General features: G+C 44.9%; 1 protein-coding gene across 3 annotated transcripts in view; it reads left to right on the top strand.

Annotated features, from left to right (window-relative positions):
* The window catches only part of XDH (xanthine dehydrogenase), an 83096-nt gene that overhangs the window by 48338 nt on the left and 11284 nt on the right, over positions 1-23474 (top strand). For all 3 annotated transcript variants that reach the window (XM_048843381.2, XM_048843383.2, XM_048843385.2), the window contains 12 exons: positions 1362-1458; positions 3459-3583; positions 5427-5560; positions 7131-7218; positions 7973-8059; positions 11057-11248; positions 12187-12332; positions 15450-15531; positions 16225-16320; positions 17841-17969; positions 18986-19060; positions 20538-20590. In XM_048843381.2, the coding sequence (XP_048699338.2) occupies positions 1362-1458; positions 3459-3583; positions 5427-5560; positions 7131-7218; positions 7973-8059; positions 11057-11248; positions 12187-12332; positions 15450-15531; positions 16225-16320; positions 17841-17969; positions 18986-19060; positions 20538-20590 (1304 nt within the window). The remainder of the gene's footprint in view (positions 1-1361; positions 1459-3458; positions 3584-5426; positions 5561-7130; positions 7219-7972; positions 8060-11056; positions 11249-12186; positions 12333-15449; positions 15532-16224; positions 16321-17840; positions 17970-18985; positions 19061-20537; positions 20591-23474) is intronic.

Below are 23474 nucleotides of genomic sequence, written 5' to 3'. Positions count from 1 at the left end.
ATCAGTACAGAATTTGGCTCATTTTCAATATTCCGGGCCTGATTCAGATTGCACACCTGCTTTAGACAGGTGAGACTTCATTGGGGTCACTCCTAATGTGCAGTGGTGTGAGAGGAAAATGGAGCCCTCTAACTACCTTACCATATTAACTCTATGTGAGACTTTGCAGAACATTTTGCCTTTTTTCTAAGACTAATGAAATTAAGAAAATGGCCCTTGAAACTTACTTTAGACATTTCTGTTGACACATTGAGGACAAACCCATGAAAATACATTCAGTTAGCTAGTTTCCAAAGCAGAAGAACTCTGTGTATAAACAATTCATGACCATAGCATGTGTTTCTGATGATACAAGCAAATGTCAATATTGAATCATAAATCACCACTGGATAAGAGAAACTAACTGTTGCTAACAGTACTTATAAGACTTAAATAAGAATTCTAAGGATTTAAAGTTACCATGGGATTCTAGTGAATTTTGTAATGATCAGTACTGCATGTCCATGTGACTTGTCACATGAAATGGGTTTATCTGGCTGTACAGGCATAAAGCGGATATAGATATAGATATCTTTCATTGACACTGCTTGAATTTAGCTCTTCTTGTTTTTGGAGTATTTTATGAGGAAGTTACCTTGTGAATTCACAAACTGTATTTGAAAGTTGTTCATTTTTGGAGGCTATCAGATAACTGATGCGACCTTTGGTATGAAAATGTCAGATCATTTAAGGGCCCAGATTAGAGCTGGTCAAAACAGTTTTTTTCCAAATGGAATTTTTTGACAAAAATGAAAGCACTGAAAAAAATAAAAAACAAAATATTTAGGCTGAAAATGGGAGTTGTAATTTGCTTCTTATGGCCCTATTCTCTTCATGAGCTGGGATCCCTCATGGGACTATATCTCCCATAATGCATCACTGTCTCCCTGTCTTGCTGAGGGAAAGATATGCATCACGGGGTCCCTGTCTGTGATGCATTATAGGGAATATAGTCCAGCCGGGGATCTCAGCCCACAGAAAATAATGGGAACATGATGAGCAAATGACAACTCCTATTTTTGGCCAAAACACAAACAAACAAAAAAATACAATTTTCCACAGAAAGTAGACATGTCACAATTTTTTGTTGAAACCCAATTTTCTGTCAAAAGACAATTTAGATGGAAAATTTTCGACGAGCCTTAACTCAGATATCAACAGGCCTTTACAATTAAAAATTTAATAAGTCTCAAGCCAGTTTTCCTGGCTTTGTCCCACAAACTTCCTCTTGAATTAGAGAAAAGTACTGATGCCACTCTAGTTGAAATATTTTGATCTACTGTCTTTCCAGGAAACTTTAATGTGTAACTATGTTTTCCCAGGAAGCTATTGAGAAACAATCCTTTTATAAGTCTCCAAAGAAGATTGAGAAAGGAGATGTCCAGAACGGATTTGAAGAATCCGATCACGTTGTGGAAGGTGAGCACAAATATATCAACTCTATTTTTTGAGCAGATATAGCTTCTTAGCCTGCAACCTTCACATGAGAAATCCCATTGAAATCAAGAGAAGCAATTGCATGAGTAAGATTTTATCATGTCAATAAGGCTTGTTGGACTGAGCGCAAGGTTTCATTTTACTGAAAATAACTTTGTGTAAATAGACAATGGGTAAAACTTTCAAAAGTTCCGATGTCAAATTTTCTAAAGTGACTTAGACACATTGGCTTTGTTCACCTGGAGAAATTGACTGGAACAGATCCCTGTGTGAACACTATTTTGGAATAAAAGTCACTTAATTATCGGCTAATTAATTACTTCACTTAGCAACTTTTATTCAGAAATAGAGTGCCCACACAAGGAACTATTCCGGAACAGTTTATTCCAGTCTGTTTCTCCATGTAGATAAGGCCTCAGGAGCCTGTGTCTCCTTGAAAAATCAATGGATTTAGGCTTCTAAGTGCCTAAATCCCTTTTGAAAATGGGGACATAGTCCCTTTTAAAAGTTCTTGTGACAAATATGGAGCTGTCCTGTAGTAATTTATTAATATTATATATTGGCCTCGTGTCACGGGGTGCACTCACCACTAGGGCGCCTCCTCCTGGCTGCTCTGGGGATTAGCTCTATCCAGGTGCTGAACCTTCCTATGGTGGTCTTTCCACTCATCTTCTTCTCTCATCCTATGGCCCCTCTCACTCCAGAAGCTGCAGCTTCCTTTTCATGACTCGGCTTTCCAGTCAGGTCACTATGATCCTCCCCTTCTGGTGTACCAAAGTCTTTCAAGGCAAACTGTCCCAGGCTGTCCGCTCTCTGCCATCTGGAGTGTGCCACTTCCTCAGTGACTGACAGGGGAACCCAGGCCTGTCCTCTACTCCAGGTTCCAACTCTGGGGCCCTCTCTGGGCAGAGCTTGGCTGCTGATATCCTATATCTTGCTGCCTTTCTCCTGAGCCTCTCCTATCTTTCTGGCTCTCCTCCTTCTCTGGGTGTGGCAGCCCAAACTCCCTACTCCCAGGGAGGAACTGTAGGCTACCTATCTCTGCTCCCCCCACACACCTCCTTTCTCCCAGGGAGTGACTGCAGACTACTTCCCTGGAGCCCCATTCTGCTCTCAGCTCCGGGACTTTATACAGTCCCCTACTGTTCCTGAGCCTCATTTAATCAATCCCTGCTCCCTGACTCCTCCTCCAGGTGCAGCCTGGGGAGTTAATTGGCCCACCTGGCTACCTTAACCCCTTCAAGTCATGTGTGGGGTGGACACCCCATCACACCTAGTTATTGGGGTCTGTATGAATATCTTGATTTAACTCAAAAGGGGCCTCTCTGGAATATAGGCAGGAAGGAGAAGAATAGCCACTTATCAGCAAACACTTAAGAGCTGTTCAGGGACAGTACCAGAAGTGTTAGCTGGAATGCCTGCCTCAGCCTCCAGCCAGCCACTGGAACTAGTTTGACCCGGAATAGCCACGGCCTGCCAAACACAGGAAAACAAAGAACTCTGGCAGGGTTTTAAAAGGACATTCTCCCAAAGGTGAAGGGAGAATCAGACACAGGAACCTGCTGTCTGGTGTCTGCCTTGGGTAGCCGTCGTGGGATGGTAGGACCATAGCTAAGGTAGCCATGTGTGTAGACTTGCTTGTTGTTTTAATATTCCATTTCCCTAATGCTTTGTTCCTACTGGTGGTTTTAAGAAGGGTGTTTGCTCACTATATATCACTGGTCACTGGCTCCCGAAGGAAAGAAACACAGGTGTCCAGTTGAACCTGCAGGGAAATAAGCAGTCATAGATGGGTTGTTGTACCCATAACCTGGTCCAATAGTATGAGACTTGTGACATTCCACCCCAAAACAGATAAAGACATGAGGCCTACCACTTGAGGGGGTACACTCAGAGAGACCAGAAAGGGGACAGAGCTGCAAACAGCCCTGTAGCAGCAATGGGCCTGCATGTTTCTTCACACCTTTTCATTGGTTCTGTAGGGGAAATGTACATTGGTGGGCAGGAACACTTTTATCTGGAGACTCACTGCACCATTGCCGTGCCTAAAGGTGAAGATGGAGAGATGGAACTGTTTGTGTCCACCCAGAATCCAATGAAGACACAGGTAACTTCTTTTATTGACCCATCTGTCCATGGTGAATTTGGTGCTATGGAGATCACTCCTATTAGACTGGGATAAACTGTACGTCTGCAATAGATGCTAGATTTCTCTTGTGTGAAAATAGAAAGCTGGCTCAGAGAGATGGGACTAGGCTATAAAGTCTTTTACATTTAGGTCACCAGTGGTAATCCAGTTCCTGATGGCAAGTGTTCATGTTGCAAAAAACCCTTCCATTTTAGCTTGCAATAGTCCAGGGGTGGGCAAACTATGGCCCACGGGCCACATCTGGCCCATCAGACCTTTTGATCCAGCCCTCAGCTCCCGACAGGGAGCAGGGTCGGGGGTTTACCACGTCTCGGAGACGGAGGGAGAACATGCTTCCGGGAGCTGCTTGCGGTAAGCGCGACCCGGAGCCTGCACCCCTGAGCCCCCCCCCCGAACCCCAATAACCTGCCATAGCCCTGATCCCCCTCCTGCCCTCTGAACCCCTCGATCCCAGCCCAGAGCCACCTCTTGTACCCCAAGCGTCTCATCCCCAGCCCAGAGCCCATACCCCCCAGCCAGAGCCCTCACCTCCCCCCTTGTGCCCCAACAGCCTGCCCTATTCTGATCCCCTCCAGCCCTCTAAACCCATTGGACCCAGCCTGGAGCCCCTTCCTGCACCCCCAAACCCCTCATCCCAAGCCCCACCCTAAAGCCCGCACCCCCCAGCTGGAGCCCCTACCCCCTCCCACAGCCGTAACCCCAATTTCTTGAGCATTCATGGCTTGCCATACAATTTCCATACCCCGATGTTTCCCTCAGGCCAAAAAGTTTGCCCACCCCTGCATTAGTTGTTGGCTATCTCAGCAGAGAGGCCAAGGGTTGAATGGGCACAGATGTTGAATTTCACTACAGAGATGGGGGTGATATAAAACCCAATTAACCGGAACGATCCTTTCCTCTGTAGGGGTGATCCTTTCAGAATAGGATGGCCAGACAGCAAGTATGAAAAATCGGGACAGGGGATGAGGAGTAATAGGCACCTATATAAGACAAAGTCCCAAATATCGGGACTGTCCCTATAAATTTGGGACATCTGGTCACCTTACTTCAGACCAAGCAGGGAAATGTGGGTGAGCTTGCAAAGGCTCTGCCTGTGCTTTTGTATTCTTGTGGATAAATTAAAACCTTGAAGACTGAAGAACAATAATGTGCCTCCAATGAGCTTTACAATCACTCCAAAAAGAGAATGGACTTTTATATGGCTATTGGGAATATCCATAGTTATCATTAATTACGGTAAAACTTTTGGAAGGGATATTAAACCTCATGCTTCAGATCTTGGGCCTATCTCTAACTATTAGGTCTCATCTTTGTCTCTTTGTGGAGGATAGATTATCCCACATCTGCCTTCTGCAGGGCTCTTACCCCTTCCTCAGAAGCTTCTGGCCCTGGCCAGTGTTGGAGACAGGGTACTGGGCGAGGTGGACTTGCTGGTCTGATCCAGCATGACAATTCTTCTGTTCCTTCTTAAGTTGGTAAAAAGACTCTATTAATAGGTAAGGAACCTAGCAAGCAGATGACTTTCGATTCCAGTTCCTTGATTACAAGCTTCCTGCCTGAAAAACACAGAGCCTTTTCTGCAAGTGGAGATGGTGTGCAAACTTGTCTGGAAGCTTTGTCTTATCTATTTATCCATCAGTCTTCTTGTATGACCCTCCCCCCATGACCACAGTGTCTGAGCACCTATGTTGATGCTAAAGACATAGGAGAGAGAAAGTTAAGACTGAGGCTGTTTTTGTTTCTAGCTCCCAAGTGCCCTCACTGCTGCCTGCATGACTAACCTATTTCCTTTTCCCTTTAGGAATGTGTTGCCAGTGCATTAGGGGTCCCAGCGAATCGAATTTTAGTTCGAGTGAAGAGATTGGGAGGAGGTTTTGGAGGCAAGGAGTCCAGAAATATTCTTTTGTCAACAGCAGTAGCTGTGGCTGCATTCAAGTAAGTTTTGCTGTTGAGAGGTGGGCTCCTTTGCCACCTACGGCATAGACCCAGGGATCACATACCATTGTTCTTTTTAACAAGATGAGGGAGGTCGGAGTGCTTTTGATTCAGGACTGGTGCTGAAGCACTTGCTTCCTGGACCAGAATCTTTCTCAGCTTCTTACTCCCAAAGGCTTTTAACAGGGTTGAGAATCCCTGGGGTAGGTCACTGATGGGATCCTCAGCTGGAAAGGGAAGTTTAAACGGCTTTCAAGCAGATGCAGCTCTCGAATGGTTTGTTAATACATGTGAATAGGGTGGGCAGAGCAGCAGGATGACAGCCATCTCTAACATCAACTGAGGGAACCTGAAGGAAATAAAGCCACATTGTTGATCCTTCTGTGTTTCCATGTAGCTACTTTATCTGAAATGCTTGGTTCCCTTCTTTCACTTCACTGATTCCCCAGCTGCTTTCAGAACCCAGCACAAACTTCACCTCAGCTACACTGTGTACCAACAGGGATATGACAACCAGTTCCCCACCCTAATTCTCGCTGATATTACTAACCCTGCACCACCGCTGCCTGCTCTTTCTGTGTACCCGCTGACATTTTGATTGTACTTAGAGATGGGCCCAATCTACAGAATACTGAACCCGAATGTCAAATGCCCCAAAATTCAGGGGCGTTTGGACCTGGGGTTTTGGTTCAGCCCATCATAAAGAGCCTGGCCATTTGTGAAATTTGGATCATGATTTCAAACAAACCCCAAATGTAAGGTTTTTGTTTCTGGAGCTTTGATGGGGGCCCATCTCTAACTGTACAGTTTCCATGTTTGTAACTGAATATGTACTTTGAAGTGAGAGTTGTGTGTACAACCTGTCATAAAGCGGGGATGCACTCTGCCAAGGATACTGCGTGGATACTGCACGGCAGCAGTAACTTTGATGGAGTCCACTGGGGACAGTTGCTGTGGTGGAGAAACTCTTGCCTTTTCTCAGGAATCAATAAAACAATTTATTTGTTTTTCCTCTGCCCTCTGTAAGCCACATAAAGTATTTCATATTCCTGGATGTTTCTACTCTGAAACCTCAGAAAAAGCAGATGAAATGCAGAAGGCTCATTAGACAAGGGAAAACAACTCTTCCTCCTAAGGGATGAAATGTAAACTCACTTAAGTAACTAAACAACTAAAACCAGGCTAAATTCAGGCTGTCAAACAGAAGGCTAGTTACGCTCAGCACCATTACATAATTAAGCTCGCTAGAGGATGTTAATTAATGATGAATTACTTAATGATTAGTATCCATGTTTCCAAGAAGCCCTAGTATCTAGGCACTGTTGCAAGAATATAAAACACCAAATCCCACTCTATAAGAAGACAGATCTTGGCCTCTCCTGCCCATCCATAATGCTAATTGCTTGAGAGGAAAGAGAATAATCCAGGTAATTTACTTGCTAGCTCAAGCAGCCACTGCCAATCTGCAGCTTAGTTGTAATGAAAAATCATACAAAAAGAGAGAAGTCTTTCCCTGTGCCAAGAAGGTAGCAAGTTTCAGACTCAACATGATCAACGTATCCTTTAACAGGACTGGTCACCCTGTACGATGCATGCTGGATCGAGATGAGGATATGCTGATTACTGGTGGGAGACACCCCTTTTTGGGACGCTATAAGGTACACAGACATTGTGAAAAAATATACATGTATTATCTAGATAATGTCACGTTAACAAGTGTAACTGAGCAGTGAGGTATTGTAATGAATTAGCTAGTGTGTATGTCACTGACCTGTACTGGATAGAATCAGAGAGGCTCACCTGGGTCATATTCCCTAAACTGCTGACACCTAACTGAGATTCTCCTTTAGCTGAAGAAGGGCAAGCCTGAGCTTTTGGAGCAGAAGTATCTAATTTCTGTCTCCACTGCAACTACAGCATGTGGCATATTGACAAATGTAACGCTCTTTAGATGGCCATGAATTTGTTATTGTTCTATGTAAAGTTCTGTTACCTCATGCCTTCTCAAAACCTCATGGAGCTTCTCTTTATATTTGACTTTTCTTTGGGGGAAAAAAAGAAGGTTTGGCCACCATGAATGAACGATACTCACTCAAGAGGTGTTCCTTCTGGGGGAAGGTTGAGGCTCATTGATGGGACCCCTTGTGAGAAAAGCCTCCACTGGTACTGCCCATTATGTAGTTGTTCTGTGACTAAGCAGAAGACATCACCCACCAGGGCTGACAAGCTGCCACCTTTTATCAACATGAGGGCCATTCAGGGTTGGGGTTTTTTTTTGGAACAAAGTTGTTTCTATGACATTTTGTCTTCTCTACCTGAGGAGTGATATCTTCTTGTCAAGATGTCAGTAGGAAGGGTTGTATGGACTTAAGCAACTAGTGAGGATAAACCTGAAGGGACTGTTTTTCACAGGTCGGCTTCATGAAGAATGGCAAGATCAATAGTTTGGAGGTGTCCTACTACAGCAACGGGGGCAACTCTGAAGATCTTTCTCTGGCTGTAAGTAGGAAAAAATGTCCTGGCTGTTAACTAGAGAAACTGACCTGACAGAAATGTTGGGAAAGAAGCTTGTCTTGGAGACTGAGGCCTGCCACATTTCATTTCAGAGTTGCATTCAATTTTCAGCTGTCCCCAGCAACACTCACTCATTTTGTTCTCCATTGTAACTGAAGACAGAATGGGCCCATTGTGCCATACCAATAACTGAGCCAGCTCCAACAGAGACTGCCATGGCACATGGTACACAATCCTCACTACATCTGTAAGAATTCAGACTTTGCAAGAGACTTCAGGAAAGTTTACTGTATAAGACAGATGAACACAAATGGTGGCAGTAGATTTGTTGCACAGTGCAATATGGATGCTATATCATCAGTATAGCAATGTAGTTCTTAAAGTCATAGTTACTAGATAAATGAAATAAATGACCATTGCATGTCTTTATTTGCTATTGATAGTAATACTTAGTGCTTATAGAAAAGGAGTACTTGTGGCACCTTAGAGACTAACCAATTTATTTGAGCATGAGCTTTCGTGAGCTACAGCTCACTTCATCGGATGCATACCGTGGAAACTGCAGCAGACTTTATATACACACAGAGATCATGAAACAATACCTCCTCCCACCCCACTGTCCTGCTCGTAATAGCTTATCTAAAGTGATCATCAAGTTGGGCCATTTCCAGCACAAATCCAGGTTTTCTCACCCTCCACCCCCCCCCCCACACAAACTCACTCTCCTGCTGGTAATAGCCCATCCAAAGTGACAACTCTCTACACAATGTGCATGATAATCAAGGTGGGCCATTTCCTGCACAAATCCAGGTTCTCTCACCCCCTCACCCCCCTCCAAAAACCACACACACAAACTCACCATCCTGCTGGTAATAGCTCATCCAAAGTGACCACTCTCCCTACAATGTGCATGATAATCAAGGTGGGCCATTTCCAGCACATATCCAGGTTTTTTCACCCCCCCACCCCCATACACACACAAACTCACTCTGCTGCTGGTAATAGCTCATCCAAAGTGACCACTCTCCCTACAATGTGCATGGTAATCAAGGTGGGCCATGTCCAGCACAAATCCAGGCTTTCTCACCCCCTCCCCTTTTTTTTTCTTTCCCGGGGACACACACACACACACAAACTCACTCTCCTGCTGGTAATAGCTCATCCAAACTGACCACTCTCCAAGTTTAAATCCAAGTTTAACCAGAACGTCTGGGGGGGGGGTAGGAAAAAACAAGGGGAAATAGGCTACCTTGCATAATGACTTAGCCACTCCCAGTCTCTATTTAAGCCTAAATTAATAGTATCCAATTTGCAAATGAATTCCAATTCAGCAGTTTCTCGCTGGAGTCTGGATTTGAAGTTTTTTTGTTTTAAGATAGTGACCTTCATGTCTGTGATTGCGTGACTCATGATCTCTGTGTGTATATAAAGTCTGCTGCAGTTTCCACGGTATGCATCCGATGAAGTGAGCTGTAGCTCACGAAAGCTCATGCTCAAATAAATTGGTTAGTCTCTAAGTGCCACAAGTACTCCTTTTCTTTTTGCGAATACAGACTAACACGGCTGTTACTCTGAAACCTGTCATTAGTGCTTATAGGTGCTTTGTTTTCAAAGCACTCTGCAACCACGGACTAACATTTGGACATGATTTTATCTGTTCAATAATTACAAATAGTTAAACAACATATTGCCAAAAGAGATTCACTCGTTCTATACACTTAGTTTAAACACATTAGATGGTACGAAATGTAAAAATGTACAGTAATGGAGCTTTAGAGCTGCAGTAGCTTTTTGACAGTTTTAAACACAATTTTGGAGATAGGTTCTTAGTGACCTGCATTTTGTATGTGGGACCCATTTTGCCCTGGATTACATCAGAGTTGCTCCCATTATGCTCATCTTGAGCTGGGTGGGCATGCTGTATGGGAGCGCAGAGATTAGCTCATTGCCCATTAAGGGTCTTTTGTGATTAAATTAGGGTGGGATTTTTAAAAGTGCTTAGCATTGGCCTCACGCTGTTCTGGTTGAAGTCAATGGTAGAACTCCCCTGGACTTGAGTGGGAGCGAGTTGCACCTATGCTGAGAGCTTTTGAAAACCTCACCCTAGTGCTGGCAGTGTGCTTGGTGCTGTACAAAACTAGGAAGGAGGGGAAGGGATCTGATCCTGCAAACACTACTGTGTACAGTCCCATCGACCACCCTTACTCATGTAAAAAGAACAGGAGGACTTGTGGCACTTTAGAGACTAACCAATTTATTTGAGCATAAGCATCTGATGAAGTGAGCTGTAACTCACGAAAACTTATGCTCAAATAAATTGGTTAGTCTCTAAGGTGCCACAAGTCCTCCTGTTCTTTTTGCAGGTACAGACTAACATGGCTGCTACTCTGAAACCTTACTCATGTAGTAATCCTCACTCTCACGGGCCCAGATTCTGCTTCCCTTACTCACACTGAAGCTAGCAAGGCTACTTGCGTGGTAATATACTACTCAACCTGCATAAGGGTGGCAAAGTCAGGCCCACAACTAGTGCCTATTTAAGGGCTGGATTATGGCATTTAGCTGCAGTCCAGAGTAGGGACCAATGTGCAGCAGCACCATCCCAGGAGGAGCTTTCAGAAGGGCTTTGCTTCAGGAGTCACAATGCCTCCTAGAGCTCCGTGGAGCACAGTGTGTGTGACAATGCTGCGCTGTCCTTTGGGAAGCTGCAGCAAGCTCCTCCTTCTGGGGCCAGCCAACTCCATGTGCCAGTGCAGTCCGGGTTGGAGCCTGGCCTTGCTTCCGTCACTGCCTTCCTCTGGGGTGATTTGCATCCCAGGGACTCATACAGAAAGCAGTCCTCCTTTTGTAAATTAGCCCTTGCCACCTTATTGCATCACATCACTGCTTTAGCAAGACGTGTAAAATCTGACATGGGATTTACATTAATAAGTGATTCTCGCCCCCCACACCCTCCTCTGTTTTGTAATTCTTTTTCATCAGGTTATGGACAGAGCTTTGTTTCACATGGATAACTCTTACAACATCCCCAACATCAAAGGCGTGGGTACAGTTTGCAAGACTAACTTGTCCTCCAACACAGCTTTCCGTGGCTTTGGAGGTCCCCAGGGAATGATGGTTGTTGAGTGCTGGATGAGTGACGTTATCCTGACGTGTGGTCTGCCAGCAGAGCAGGTACAAATCAATTGAAACAGTACAGTGCAGCATATTAGCTAAGTCTTGGGAATTTGACGCACAACTACAGCTAGATATTAAGCACAGGAAATCTCCGTTTGTTTTTGCCAGTCCTAATCAGGATCCCAATTCTGTGCCTGTTGAAGTCAATAGGCCAAATTGCGATCTGGATCATTATCTTCTGTCTCCCTGAATTTCTTTTGTCATTTCAGTTGTGTCTCATTCTGTAACATCAGCTTTAAGGCTTGGATTTTCAAAGGGACCTAAGGCAATTAGGTACCCAAATCCCACCAAAAGGAATTTGAGTTCCTATTTCCCTTCGTGTGACAGGGTGCTAAGCAGAAAACTGCGTAGCCAACCCTCTGTCACTCCAGCTCCAATTAAGGGAGGTGAATTGGAGCTGGTTAGATCACTTGCCCTGGATTGGGAAAGCTGGAACAGCTGTTGCCTCACCAGGCTGGGGCTGGATAAAAGCCCCAGGGGAAAGAAGCCAGGGGAGGAGCTGGACAGGCTGTAAGCTACACTAGAGGAAAGGCAGTGAGGGGTAGCAGACAGAGATAGCTTGGCCCCTCTCTCCTGCTGGTGAACTGTAAGAAGGGGACTATGTGTATGGTGGAAAAGTGGTGGGAACACAACCTGTAAATAAAAGCACCAGGTGAGCATTGCACCAATGTCTCTGTTTGACTTTCTCAGCCCAGTGGGGGAAGGAGCCCCGTTACACTTAGACTTTCTTGAAAATCCCACTCTAAATTCTTGTCACAAGGTTTTCTCATGAACGAATCATGGACTTTCAACATATTGTTCAGTGGAGCCAGAAAAGGAGGAGGAACAACTAAAGTCCAATTTGTTCTTGATATTGTTCAATTAAAAACTCTTGTACTAAAACACTGATTTCATTATTCTTAATGAGCCCTATCAATGTTTCTTTCTTTGGGAAGGTGCGAAAGCTGAATCTTTACAATGAAGGAGACCTGACCCATTTTAACCAAAAGCTTGAAGAGTTCACTTTGCGGAGATGCTGGGAAGAGTGTCTAGTGAACTCTAAGTATGAGGCCAGAAGGAAACTCATTGATGAATTCAATAGGTAGGTGTTTAACTCTTTGCCGGGATACCAGGCAGTAAAGTCCAATCGGTAACCTGGGTGATTTAGAGTCAAATTCGTGTAAAGATGTGGCTTTTTTTTCCTTTTCTTTTCTTGAAGTTTCTTCAGTCCCATTGTGGGAAGGACTCTTAGTACTATAGTGGTCAAGATCATCCTATTGACTTGCACCAGGGATTAATTTGGCCTAATGCTTTACACTTTTGTAGGGGTAAGGAGGTAGAGGAGGGGTATATCAGACCTATACTTTGCATAGTATTTCAGCTGCACATGAAAGCAATTTTTTGCTGGGTTTCACGCTGCCTTTTTGCCTTCTTTATTTGGCTTATTCATCGCCAAATGCTCATCAAAGCAGACAATCATTTCCTTGGTGTTGTTTGGCGCTCTCTCTCTGGCCTGATCTGGTAAGGACATCCCTCATGATTAGGATGGCGAAGGCGATAGTGGGGGTGGCAGCTAGGATGGTGAAACTCACTTCAGTAGCTTCCATCAGATCTTCCTTTACATCTGCTCTTTCTGTATTTTCTTTTTCCCCCCCCAAAGTCTTTTCCTTTAAGGATCCAAAAGGGTGTAATGGGTGGAATAGCCCATCCCCTTATTATTTTGTCCATCCATTAGGCCTAATATCTGACACACCAATTTTGGTTCATTAACTTGTAGCTCCACATCATTTGTTTTTTAACAAGCATAATTTCAACAGCCCTTGGATTACATCAATGTGGCTTTTTGTTTGGACTGATTTAGTCTCTGTCTGGTTCTTTTGCATCTGTTTGTAACATTCGTTCTTGAAAATAACTTGACCTACTTTCCATGGTAAATTTATAAGCAAGCTAAAGTTCTAGACCAATTGTCATGGCAGACCTTGAGAGTCATCTAGCCTATCCCCCTGCACTGAGGCTGGATTAAGTATATGTAGGGTATCTCTGACAGATGTTTGTCTAACCTGTTCTTAAAAACCTCCCATGACGGGGATTTCACAACCTCCCTAGGTAACCTATTCCAGTACCTAACTATCCTTAGAGTTAGAAAGCTTTTCCTAATATCTAAACCAATGGTTCTCAATCTTAGTTGATCAGCTCCCCCCCGTCTTTGTGTCTGTAGTCATTTATGTGCCCTGCCCCCGCCAAGGACATATACAGCTACCCAGCTCTAAAGGCAGAGTGGAGAGCAGGGGCTGCTGGCTGGGTAATCAGCTCTGACGGCTGCTCCATGCCTGCAGCGGTGTAGAAGTAAGGGTGGCAATATAGATCTGTCAATATCCCTTTCACAGCAGACTTAGAAGTAAGGGTGCAGAAGTAAGGGAAGCAATGTGAAAAGTGATATTTGTCATCACTTTTCATAGCAGACTTAGCACCCCATTGCCACCCTTACTTCAGCACTGCTGCTGCAACCCTGGGGCTGACAGCCAGAGCCCTGCTGCCTCCTAGTGTGGGAAGGGGAGGGGAAAGAGAGCCTGATCCTAAGCCTGGACTGCCTCTTGGTGTGGAATTGGGGGTGTGGGAAGGAGAGCTCAAGCCCGGGTCGGGGAGCTCTGGCTGTCTCCTTTATCCCCACCTCCCGGGTGTGCACGGCCCTTCAGCATGAGTTCCAGCCACCCAGGGCTGACAGCTAGACCTCTGCTTTGTTTAAACAAACACACAGCTTGTGCCTCCCTTGACACATTCCTGTGCCTCCCTTGGGAGACCCGCCCCATAGTTTGAGAACTGCTGATCTAAACTAAATCTCCCTCACTGCAAATTAAGCAGATTGCTTTTTGTCCTGCCCTTGGTGAACATGAAGAACAGTTGGTCATTGTTCTCTTTATAAACTGCCTTTTATATATTTGAAGACAGTTATGAGGTCCCCCCTCAGCCTTCTCATCTTTAAGCTAAACATGCCCAATTTTTTCAGCCTTCCCTCACACGTCACGTTTTTGAAATCTCTTAATATTTTTGTAGCTGTCCTCTGGACTCTCTCCAATTTGCCGACATCTTTCTTAGTGTGGTGTCCCAAACTGGACATAATACTCTAGGATGAGGCCTCACCAGTGCTGCCTAAAATGGGACAATAAGCTCCTGTGACTTAAGTACGGTTTACGTTGCCAACTTCCGAATTGCACAAACCCGAACATCCTGCCCCTTCTCAGAGGCCCTGCCCTGTCCCTTCTCAGAGGCTGCACCCCCATTCACTCCATTCCCCCCCTCCTGCTGTCACTCGCTTTCCCCCACCCTCACTCACTTTCACTGGGCTGGGGCAGGGAGTTGGGGTGCAGGACGGGGTGAGGGCTCTGTCTGGGGGTGTGGGCTCTGGGGTAGGGCCATGGATTAGGGGGCTCAGGGCTGGGGAAGGGGGTTGGGATGTGCGAGGGAGTTAGGGCACGGGAGGGGATGCAGGGCTGGGGCAGGGGCTTGGGGTGCGGGAGGGGGATCGGGGCGCAGGCTCCAGCCAGGTGGTGCTTACCTCAGGCAGCTCCCAGTCAGTGGTGCAGCAGAGCTAAGGCGGCTCCCTGCCTGCTCTGGCTCCACACGCGCCCGCAAGTGCCACCCCTGCAGTTCCCATTGGCCGTGGTTCCTGGCCAGTAGGACCTGTGGAGCTGGCACCGGGGGTGGAGGCAGCGTGCGGAGCTTCCCTGATCACCTCTCTGCCTAGGGGCCTCAGAGATATGCCAGCCACTTCTGGGAGCTGTGCAGAACCAGGGCAGGCAGGGAGCCTGCCTTAGCCCTCCTGCATCGTTGACCAGACATTTAATGGGCTGGTCAGCGGTGCTGACTGGAGCCACCAGGATCCTTTTTCGACTGGGTGTTCTGGTCCAAAACCGGATGCCAAGCAACCTTATGTATGACAGTCCTGTTAATGCATCCCAGAATATCAGCCTTTTCCCCAATTGCACCACAATGTTGACTCATATTAAATTTGTGATCCACTGTAACCCCCAGAGCCTTTTCAGCAATACTATTGCCACACCAATTATTTCCCATTTTGTAGTTGTGTTTGATTTTTTTCCTTCCTAAGTGTAGTAGTTTGCACTTGTCTTTACTGAATTAGAGGAAAGCACAGTGTCCTATTTAGGATGAATGCCTGACTGAGAGCTGAAGGAGTACTAACGGTGCTTTGTTCTTCCAGACAGAATCGCTGGAAGAAGAGGGGGATAGCCATTATTCCTACAAAGTTTGGGATCAGCTTCACTCTTTCCTTTTTGAATCAGGTCTGCAAGTCTCATTAATCTTTGCGGGAGACTAACTAGATGTTATGCTCACCAGTCCAGGTTCTCCTTGTGTATCAAAATGGTTTAGTCCTTCTCTGAAAGTCCCCAGTGGAGAAATGACATGCATCTTTCAAAACCAATGCAGACATTATATGCCACAGTTACTGGTTTACATATATCGAGAAGACCCCATGACACAGCCCAGTTTCATGCCCCTCCACCCCCAATCTCCTCAAAAATAATAGCAGTATGAAGTATGCTGGCTTTGTTGAAATTCAGTAATCATTATTGTCCATACATATCTTGGGCTAGTTGGGTTTTGGGTGACATTGTTAGGTTTGGATGAGAGAATGCTCCTCTGTTTCACAAGCAACTAACAGCAGGTTCAGATTGGCTTATCCAGCTCCCATAGCTGAAAACTGTGGCTGTTTTTTTTATTCTGTAATTTGAGCCTAGTTATACCGATGATTATGGGCCAAATTCATTATGAGCGTGAATACTGTTGGCCTCGGAGAGTTATACAAAGAGGAGCATGATCCCCTGAGTTTGTCTCTGATAGCTTCTATACCAGATTTGCCTCTTTAGGCTAGTCCCAAAGTCTGCTTTTATTTGTGTGCCCTGGAACTGAAATCTGCCAGGTAATTTACTCGCTTAATTGGTGACCCTCTATCTTTTTAATAATCCCTGTTGTAGGCTGGGGCTCTGGTACATGTGTATACAGATGGTTCAGTGCTGCTTACACATGGTGGGACTGAGATGGGTCAAGGACTTCACACCAAGATGATCCAGGTAATGATGAGTTTAGACACATCAGCATGAGACCTTTTTTAAAATAAATTCCAATCTCACTTCTCTAATATTCTTTTCAACAGGCAGTAAGGGAGCTGCTGTAATGGCTCGTAGGTTTATATAGGGCCCTAAATTCTAATAATCACCCTCGTTGCATCAGCACCAGTGCTAGATTTCTAAAATGATGGTGTAATAGGAAGTGAAGATTATAATCTGCATTATCTATACACACTGGTATACACTAATATGTTCAGTTTAATGTAGCCGTGCAGACTATGCACTATTAATAAGGTTGTACTCTTTATTGCCAGAAGAAGCTACATTTTTTCTTTCTGATCCTATAAAACTGTAATTTTCACATTATATTTAAACTAATATTTCTCTTTGTTTTTTGTATTTGACATATCTTGTTAAAACTTTTAATAAAGATAGATGTTGATTTCACGGCAATGTGAATTTGGAGGAATTCCACTGATGTTGATGGAGTTACTCTCGATTTACACTGGGATAAGCAAGATCAGAATCTGGCTTAATTTTTTTTAAAAGGCTTTGCTAGAGATGCGAGAATCTGAAACCCATAATTCAGAACATTTTAGAACTTAATGGGTTCTAGAATTCTGTGGGTGAAATCCTCTCTCCATTGAAGTCAATGGCAAAACTTTCACTGACTTCAATGGAGCCAAGATTTCACCCTAAGACTCGTAGAACATGTTAAGGTTTTATTTCATGTCAAACAGAGAGATGTTTAGAAACTTTTTACCCCAAACTTCCGGGCTCTTCCATCCCTCCTTCTCACCAGGATTTCCCATAACCTGGTCTGTGATGCTATATGACATATATAAAGCCAGTTATCTGGAAGTCATTGTGACCTGTTTATGCAGGTCAGTACTGCAGCAAGCATCATCTTCTGATAACTGGAAGCTTTTGCACAATGGCTCATTTAAACAGTTAGAGTGACAAGTAGATTGTAATGTTTTTGAGTTTGAAATTTGCAGTGCCATTGGAAAATCGCAGTAAGAGCTCAGGAGTGCCCATACCCAGGATGGACTTAAATTCTGGAAGGTTACAGAAACAATAACTGCAATAAATGTTATAGCAATTAAAGGGCACTTGCTGCATATATTGTTCCATATTTTATATGTACAAGTAGCATATGCCCCGCTTGTTTGGAGGCATTTAAAGCTAGATGTGACACAACTTCTTACATTGGCAAGAAGATGGATTGTGTGATGTACTGGAACGTTTTCCTCTCTGTCTTCTACAGTTGTTGAATCTTGGGCTGGCCAAAAAAAAAAAAAAAAAAGTCTGAATAATGAAATGGTTGTAAGGACATTTGACAAACACACAAGTTCTCATGCTTGACCATGACAAACCTAGAGCTAACTCTAACACCCAATAACCCAAAGAGGTGAAACTTGGGATGGGAGAGAAGAGAAGGTTGCAGCATGGATATTGTGGATAGGGAATGGCATGCCTCACAAATATGTACACCAAACAGTCATTTTTTTGTTGCTCTGCAGGTTGCCAGCAGAACTCTGGGAATCCCCACCACCAGCATTCACCTCAGTGAGACCAGCACTAATACGGTCCCAAATACCTCTGCAACAGCTGCTTCTGTCAGCACAGACCTTAATGGGATGGCTGTCCTTGTAAGGCAATTGCGTAACTCAAACCTCTATCTGATAGTCTAGGGCTCCAGAACAGAAAAACATGCTGTCTACATGTTTCTTTAAAAAGATATGGGATGCCCAGTGTCCTTGAAAAGGAAATAATAAGCACGTGATACCTCATACTTCCTTGTGATGGCCACAATTATTAGGATGCCACAGCTAATGAATGACCATATTTATTTCAAGGTTTTTATGAAACTCTCATGTTCAGTCCATTGCCAATTAGTAAATTGAAGAAAGGCAGCCATTTAAATTAATAGCTTCCTAGTAATGTCTGTTGTATTAACCGCAAGCATGGTACACTGTTAAGTATAATATGTAGATGGGTTGGGGACTACATGGAATTGGCATCAAATCTACAGGCATGCTGCACAGGACAGGGAATTGCACGAAGGCATGGTGAATTATTTTCATGTTGCTACAAGCTCGCCTTGCTAGATATTTTCAGGTGGCCTGGAAGGGGTTAAAATAGGCAAAGTTTTCTTTATAAACTAGAATCCATCCAACAGTGTGTGTCATGACTCACAAGACCCTATACCAGGAGTGGCCTTAGCCATTTTGCCTGCCAGGATGGAAAACATTTTTGGCACCCCTGCCCACAGTGGCTGAGCCAAAAAACAAAACAAAAGCACCACCACAGCCAACCAATCGCAGCTGAGCCAAAATGGTAGGCCACTGCAGTACAGTGCCCCCTGCAAGTCTGTGCTCTGGGCGGCCACCCTGCTTTCCCACACTTAGAACTGGCTTGGCTATGAGCCATCACTGGGATCTCCCTTTACCAATTAGCTTTAGAATCCTTTTATTTCCCAATCAAACTACGCCTTTTTGATCAGCTCTCCCAATTACTGAACCTTGTCCATTTAATGATATGTCAGTGTCCTAAGGACAACATTGATTTAGGCGGAGAGTAACTGTGAATGATTGTGTAATAAACTCATATTTTCAAGGCCTACTTCAAGTTTTTCAAGTGCTCTTTATTTTGTTTTGTTTTTTAGAGAGCGTGTGAGACTATTTTAGAAAGGCTAAAGCCATTCAAACGTTCAAACCCCAAAGGATCCTGGAAGGACTGGGTAAGTTGTTTATACACCTCTACCCTGATATAATGCAACCCGAAATAACGCGGTAAAGCAGTGCTCTGAAGGGCGGGGCTGTGCACTCCGGCAGATCAGTGTGTCTGGGTCTGACACGCTGCTCTGAGTGGCCTGTTAAGGGTGCCAGGCCAGGGCCAAGGGGTTGGATAGGGCAGAGGGTCTTGGGGGGTGGTCAGGGGACAGGGAGCAGGGGGGTTTGGATGGTTCGGAGGTTCTAGGGGCGGGGAATGGGGGCATTGGATAGGGCATGGCAGTCCCGGGGGGCCTGTCAGGGGGTGGGGATGTGGATGGGATTGGGTCAGTCAGGGGACAAGGAGCAGGGGGGTTGGGTAGGGGTTGGAGTCCTAGGGGTGATGAGGGAAGGGGGGGGTCTCTTGAGGGGGCGGTAAGAGGACAAGGAGCAGGGGGCTTAGATAGGGGGTGGGGTCTTGGGAGGGGTGGTTAGGGGCAGGAGGGTCTCTGGAGGGGGTAGTCAGGGGACAAGAAGCGGAAGGGTTGGATGGGTCGGGGGTTCTGAGGGGTCAGTTAGAGGGCAGGAAGTAACTATTCATAACGGAAATGCTCAAGGCCAAAGCAAGTTTGATATAACGCGGTTTCACCTATAATGCGGTTAAAATTTTTTGGCTCCCGAGGACCGCGTTATATTGGGGTAGAGGTGTACCTGGTACAGGTTAGATGTGGGCTGTTCAGAGAATTATTTTGTTGGTAAATCAAACATGTAGACAAATCCGCCATCCCTGCTCATCCTGTAGGAAAGGTTCCAGGAGGCTCTGGGATAGACAGTGCAGCAACTTAGCTTGGGAGGAAAAGGATACTGGAGAGGGGTGAACTCAAAAGGGGGTGACATCTAGCTTCCACTTGTGGTTTTACAAGGGAGATTTCCCGCACAGGAACCTGCTTATAACTAATTTGGGCATACTGAAGTCTAATCTCTAATGAAGTTAAGAGAAAAATCCCAAATGGTTCCATTGTATCTCAATGGTCAGATTGCAATCCTGATGAGAATGAAATCTCTGCTCACAGAAAAGTGTTTCTGTGGAAAAAAAGAAGACTTCTCTGTAAAACTTCCAGGACACTTTTCAACCATCCTCAGTGGGGACAAGAGTTCCCTTACTCCAACATCTGAAGAGTGGGCACACCTTGCATTGTATTGTCAAGGACTACTCAAATTGAAATACCTCTGTGTGTTAATCTCCCAGCCAGATTCCAAGTTCCAAGACTCCTGTGCTTGAGGTTATTTTTACTATGGTGCAGACCTTTCAAGGAAGATGAGAAAATCAAGAAATTGCAAGATGTTTGGCTCCCAAAAAATCAGTTATTCACTCCGCTCTACTGTGAATGTCATCCTCTATTGAGTATGTGGCCATGGGCTTCCTCAGGATGCATTCTCAGAAGGTTATTGAACAAAAATTAGTTTAATAATACTAACTTTTAAAAAACCTGCTTATTTTATCAGGTGGGAGCAGCCTACATTAAGTGTGTTAGTCTGTCAGCCACAGGATTTTATAGGTGAGTATTAAAGCTGGGGTAGTGCAGTAATATTTTTGCCTAGTTACATAGTCTATGTGCAGGAGCATTCCATGGTGATTACTGGGTGGATAATTACTCTCCTCTCGGGCCACGAAGCTGTTCTGCAGCTATTATGGCTGGTGAAGGCTGCAGTAGCCATCTCAGCAGCTGCATGCCCTGGCCTACATGGCGAAAGTCAGCTGAGGGATGCTTGCAGCAGCCCATCCATCAGCCACACCTCTACTCTCAAACATGCTCCTGAGCTAGGGAAGATGAGTCATTGGTGGAGCATAGCTCTGAGACAAGTGTGGGGCCACATTCAGATCTCATTTTCACTATTATAAACCTGGAGTAACTCTGACTTCAGTGGAGTTAGTTCAGATTTAAAGAGATGTAAGTGAATCTGACCCAGGGGTCTGCGTGGCACTTGGCTCCCAGCTTTCTGCCTTTCCTTAAGATTAGAACTGCCTGATTTGTCACTGCCTTTTAGGTTTTCCATCCCCAGTGGAGAAGGGATCACGATTTGCCCCTTAGGAAAACCTCCAAAGGGATCATCGTTGCTTTCAGAATAGTATTAGAGGCAGTCAATTAAATAAAGCCACATTCTGGCCTCCAGTACATGAGCTGATTCCATTGTTTTCAATTTCATTCTCACACTTCTTTTTTGTGCTGGTTCTTGTGAAGCTCTAAAATGAAACATTTCTCCCATCAATCAGCCTTACTGTCAGAGGCAAACCCAACGCCATCATTATAAAAGGCATAGGACTCATCACAAAACATTAAACTGGATATTGAGAATAGATACTATGGGACTGGAATTCATGATGTGAGCCAGTTTCCACTGCATCTTTGAAATGCATTTGTCTCTGAGCCAAGTGGCTTCGTTGGTGTTTAACAAAACACCAGTATTTACATAAACAGTCTCAGCTGCGTAACACAGGATTTGCTGTGAACTACTTCAAAAAAATGAAAAGGAGTACTTGTAGCACCTTAGAGACTAACCAATTTATTTGAGCATGAGCTTTCGTGAGCTACAGCTCACTTCATCAGATGCATACCGTGGAAACTGCAGCAGACTTTATATATACACAGAGAATATGAAACAATACCTCCTCCCACCCCACAGTCCTGCTGGTAATAGCTTATCTAAAGTGATCATCAGGTGGGCCATTTCCAGCACAAATCCAGGTTTTCTCACCCTCCACCCCTCCACACAAGTTCACTCTCCTGCTGGTGCTAGCCCATCCAAAGTGACAACTCTTTACATAATCAAGTCGGGCTATTTCCTGCACAAATCCAGGTTTTCTCACATTCCCCCCACCCCCATACACACACAAACTCACTCTCCTGCTGGTAATAGCTCATGCAAACTGACCACTCTCCAAGTTTAAATCCAAGTTAAACCAGAACATCGGGGGGGGGGGGTAGGAAAAAACAAGAGGAAACAGGCTACCTTGCATAATGACTTAGCCACTCCCAGTCTCTATTTAAGCCTAAATTAATAGTATCCAATTTGCAAATGAATTCCAATTCAGCAGTTTCTCGCTGGAGTCTGGATTTGAAGTTTTTTTGATTTAAGATAGCGACCTTCATGTCTGTGATTGCGTGACCAGAGAGATTGAAGTGTTCTCCGACTGGTTTATGAATGTGATAATTCTTGACATCTGATTTGTGTCCATTTATTCTTTTACGTAGAGACTGTCCAGTTTGACCAATGTACATGGCTGAGGGGCATTGCTGGCACATGATGGCATATATCACATTGGTGGATGTGCAGGTGAACGAGCCTCTGATAGTGTGGCTGATGTTATTAGGCCCTGTGATGGTGTCCCCTGAATAGATATGTGGGCACAGTTGGCAACGGGCTTTGTTGCAAGGATAGGTTCCTGGGTTAGTGGTTCTGTTGTGTGGTATGTGGTTGTTGGTGAGTATTTGCTTCAGGTTGCGGGGCTGTCTGTAGGCAAGGACTGGCCTGTCTCCCAAGACTTGTGAGAGTGTTGGGTCATCCTTTAGGATAGGTTGTAGATCCTTAATAATGCGTTGGAGGGGTTTTAGTTGGGGGCTGAAGGTGACCGCTAGTGGCGTTCTGTTATTTTCTTTGTTAGGCCTGTCCTGTAGTAGGTAACTTCTGGGAACTCTTCTGGTTCTATCAATCTGTTTCTTTACTTCTGCAGGTGGGTATTGTAGTTGTAAGAAAGCTTGACAGAGATCTTGTAGGTGTTTGTCTCTGTCTGAGGGGTTGGAGCAAATGCGGTTGTATCGCAGAGCTTGGCTGTAGACGATGGATCGTGTGGTGTGGTCAGGGTGAAAGCTGGAGGCATGCAGGTAGGAATAGCGGTCAGTAGGTTTCCGGTATAGGGTGGTGTTTATGTGACCATTGTTTATTAGCACTGTAGTGTCCAGGAAGTGGATCTCTTGTGTGGACTGGACCAGGCTGAGGTTGGTGGTGGGATGGAAATTGTTGAAATCATGGTGGAATTCCTCAAGGGCTTCTTTTCCATGGGTCCAGATGATGAAGATGTCATCAATGTAGCGCAAGTAGAGTAGGGGCTTTAGGGGACGAGAGCTGAGGAAGCGTTGTTCTAAATCAGCCATAAAAATGTTGGCATACTGTGGGGCCATGCGGGTACCCATAGCAGTGCCGCTGATCTGAAGGTATACATTGTCCCCAAATGTGAAATAGTTATGGGTAAGGACAAAGTCACAAAGTTCAGCCACCAGGTTAGCCGTGACATTATCAGGGATAGTGTTCTTGATGGCTTGTAGTCCATCTTTGTGTGGAATGTTGGTGTAGAGGGCTTCTACATCCATAGTAGCCAGGATGGTGTTATCAGGAAGATCACCGATGGATTGAAGTTTCCTCAGGAAGTCAGTGGTGTCTCGA

The sequence above is a fragment of the Caretta caretta genome, chromosome 3 (assembly GCF_965140235.1).
Source record: "Caretta caretta isolate rCarCar2 chromosome 3, rCarCar1.hap1, whole genome shotgun sequence".
In the NCBI taxonomy this organism is placed as follows: Eukaryota; Metazoa; Chordata; order Testudines; family Cheloniidae; genus Caretta; species Caretta caretta.
Note: the sequence above shows the minus strand (reverse complement) of the source record. Positions and strands in the feature narration are given on the sequence as shown.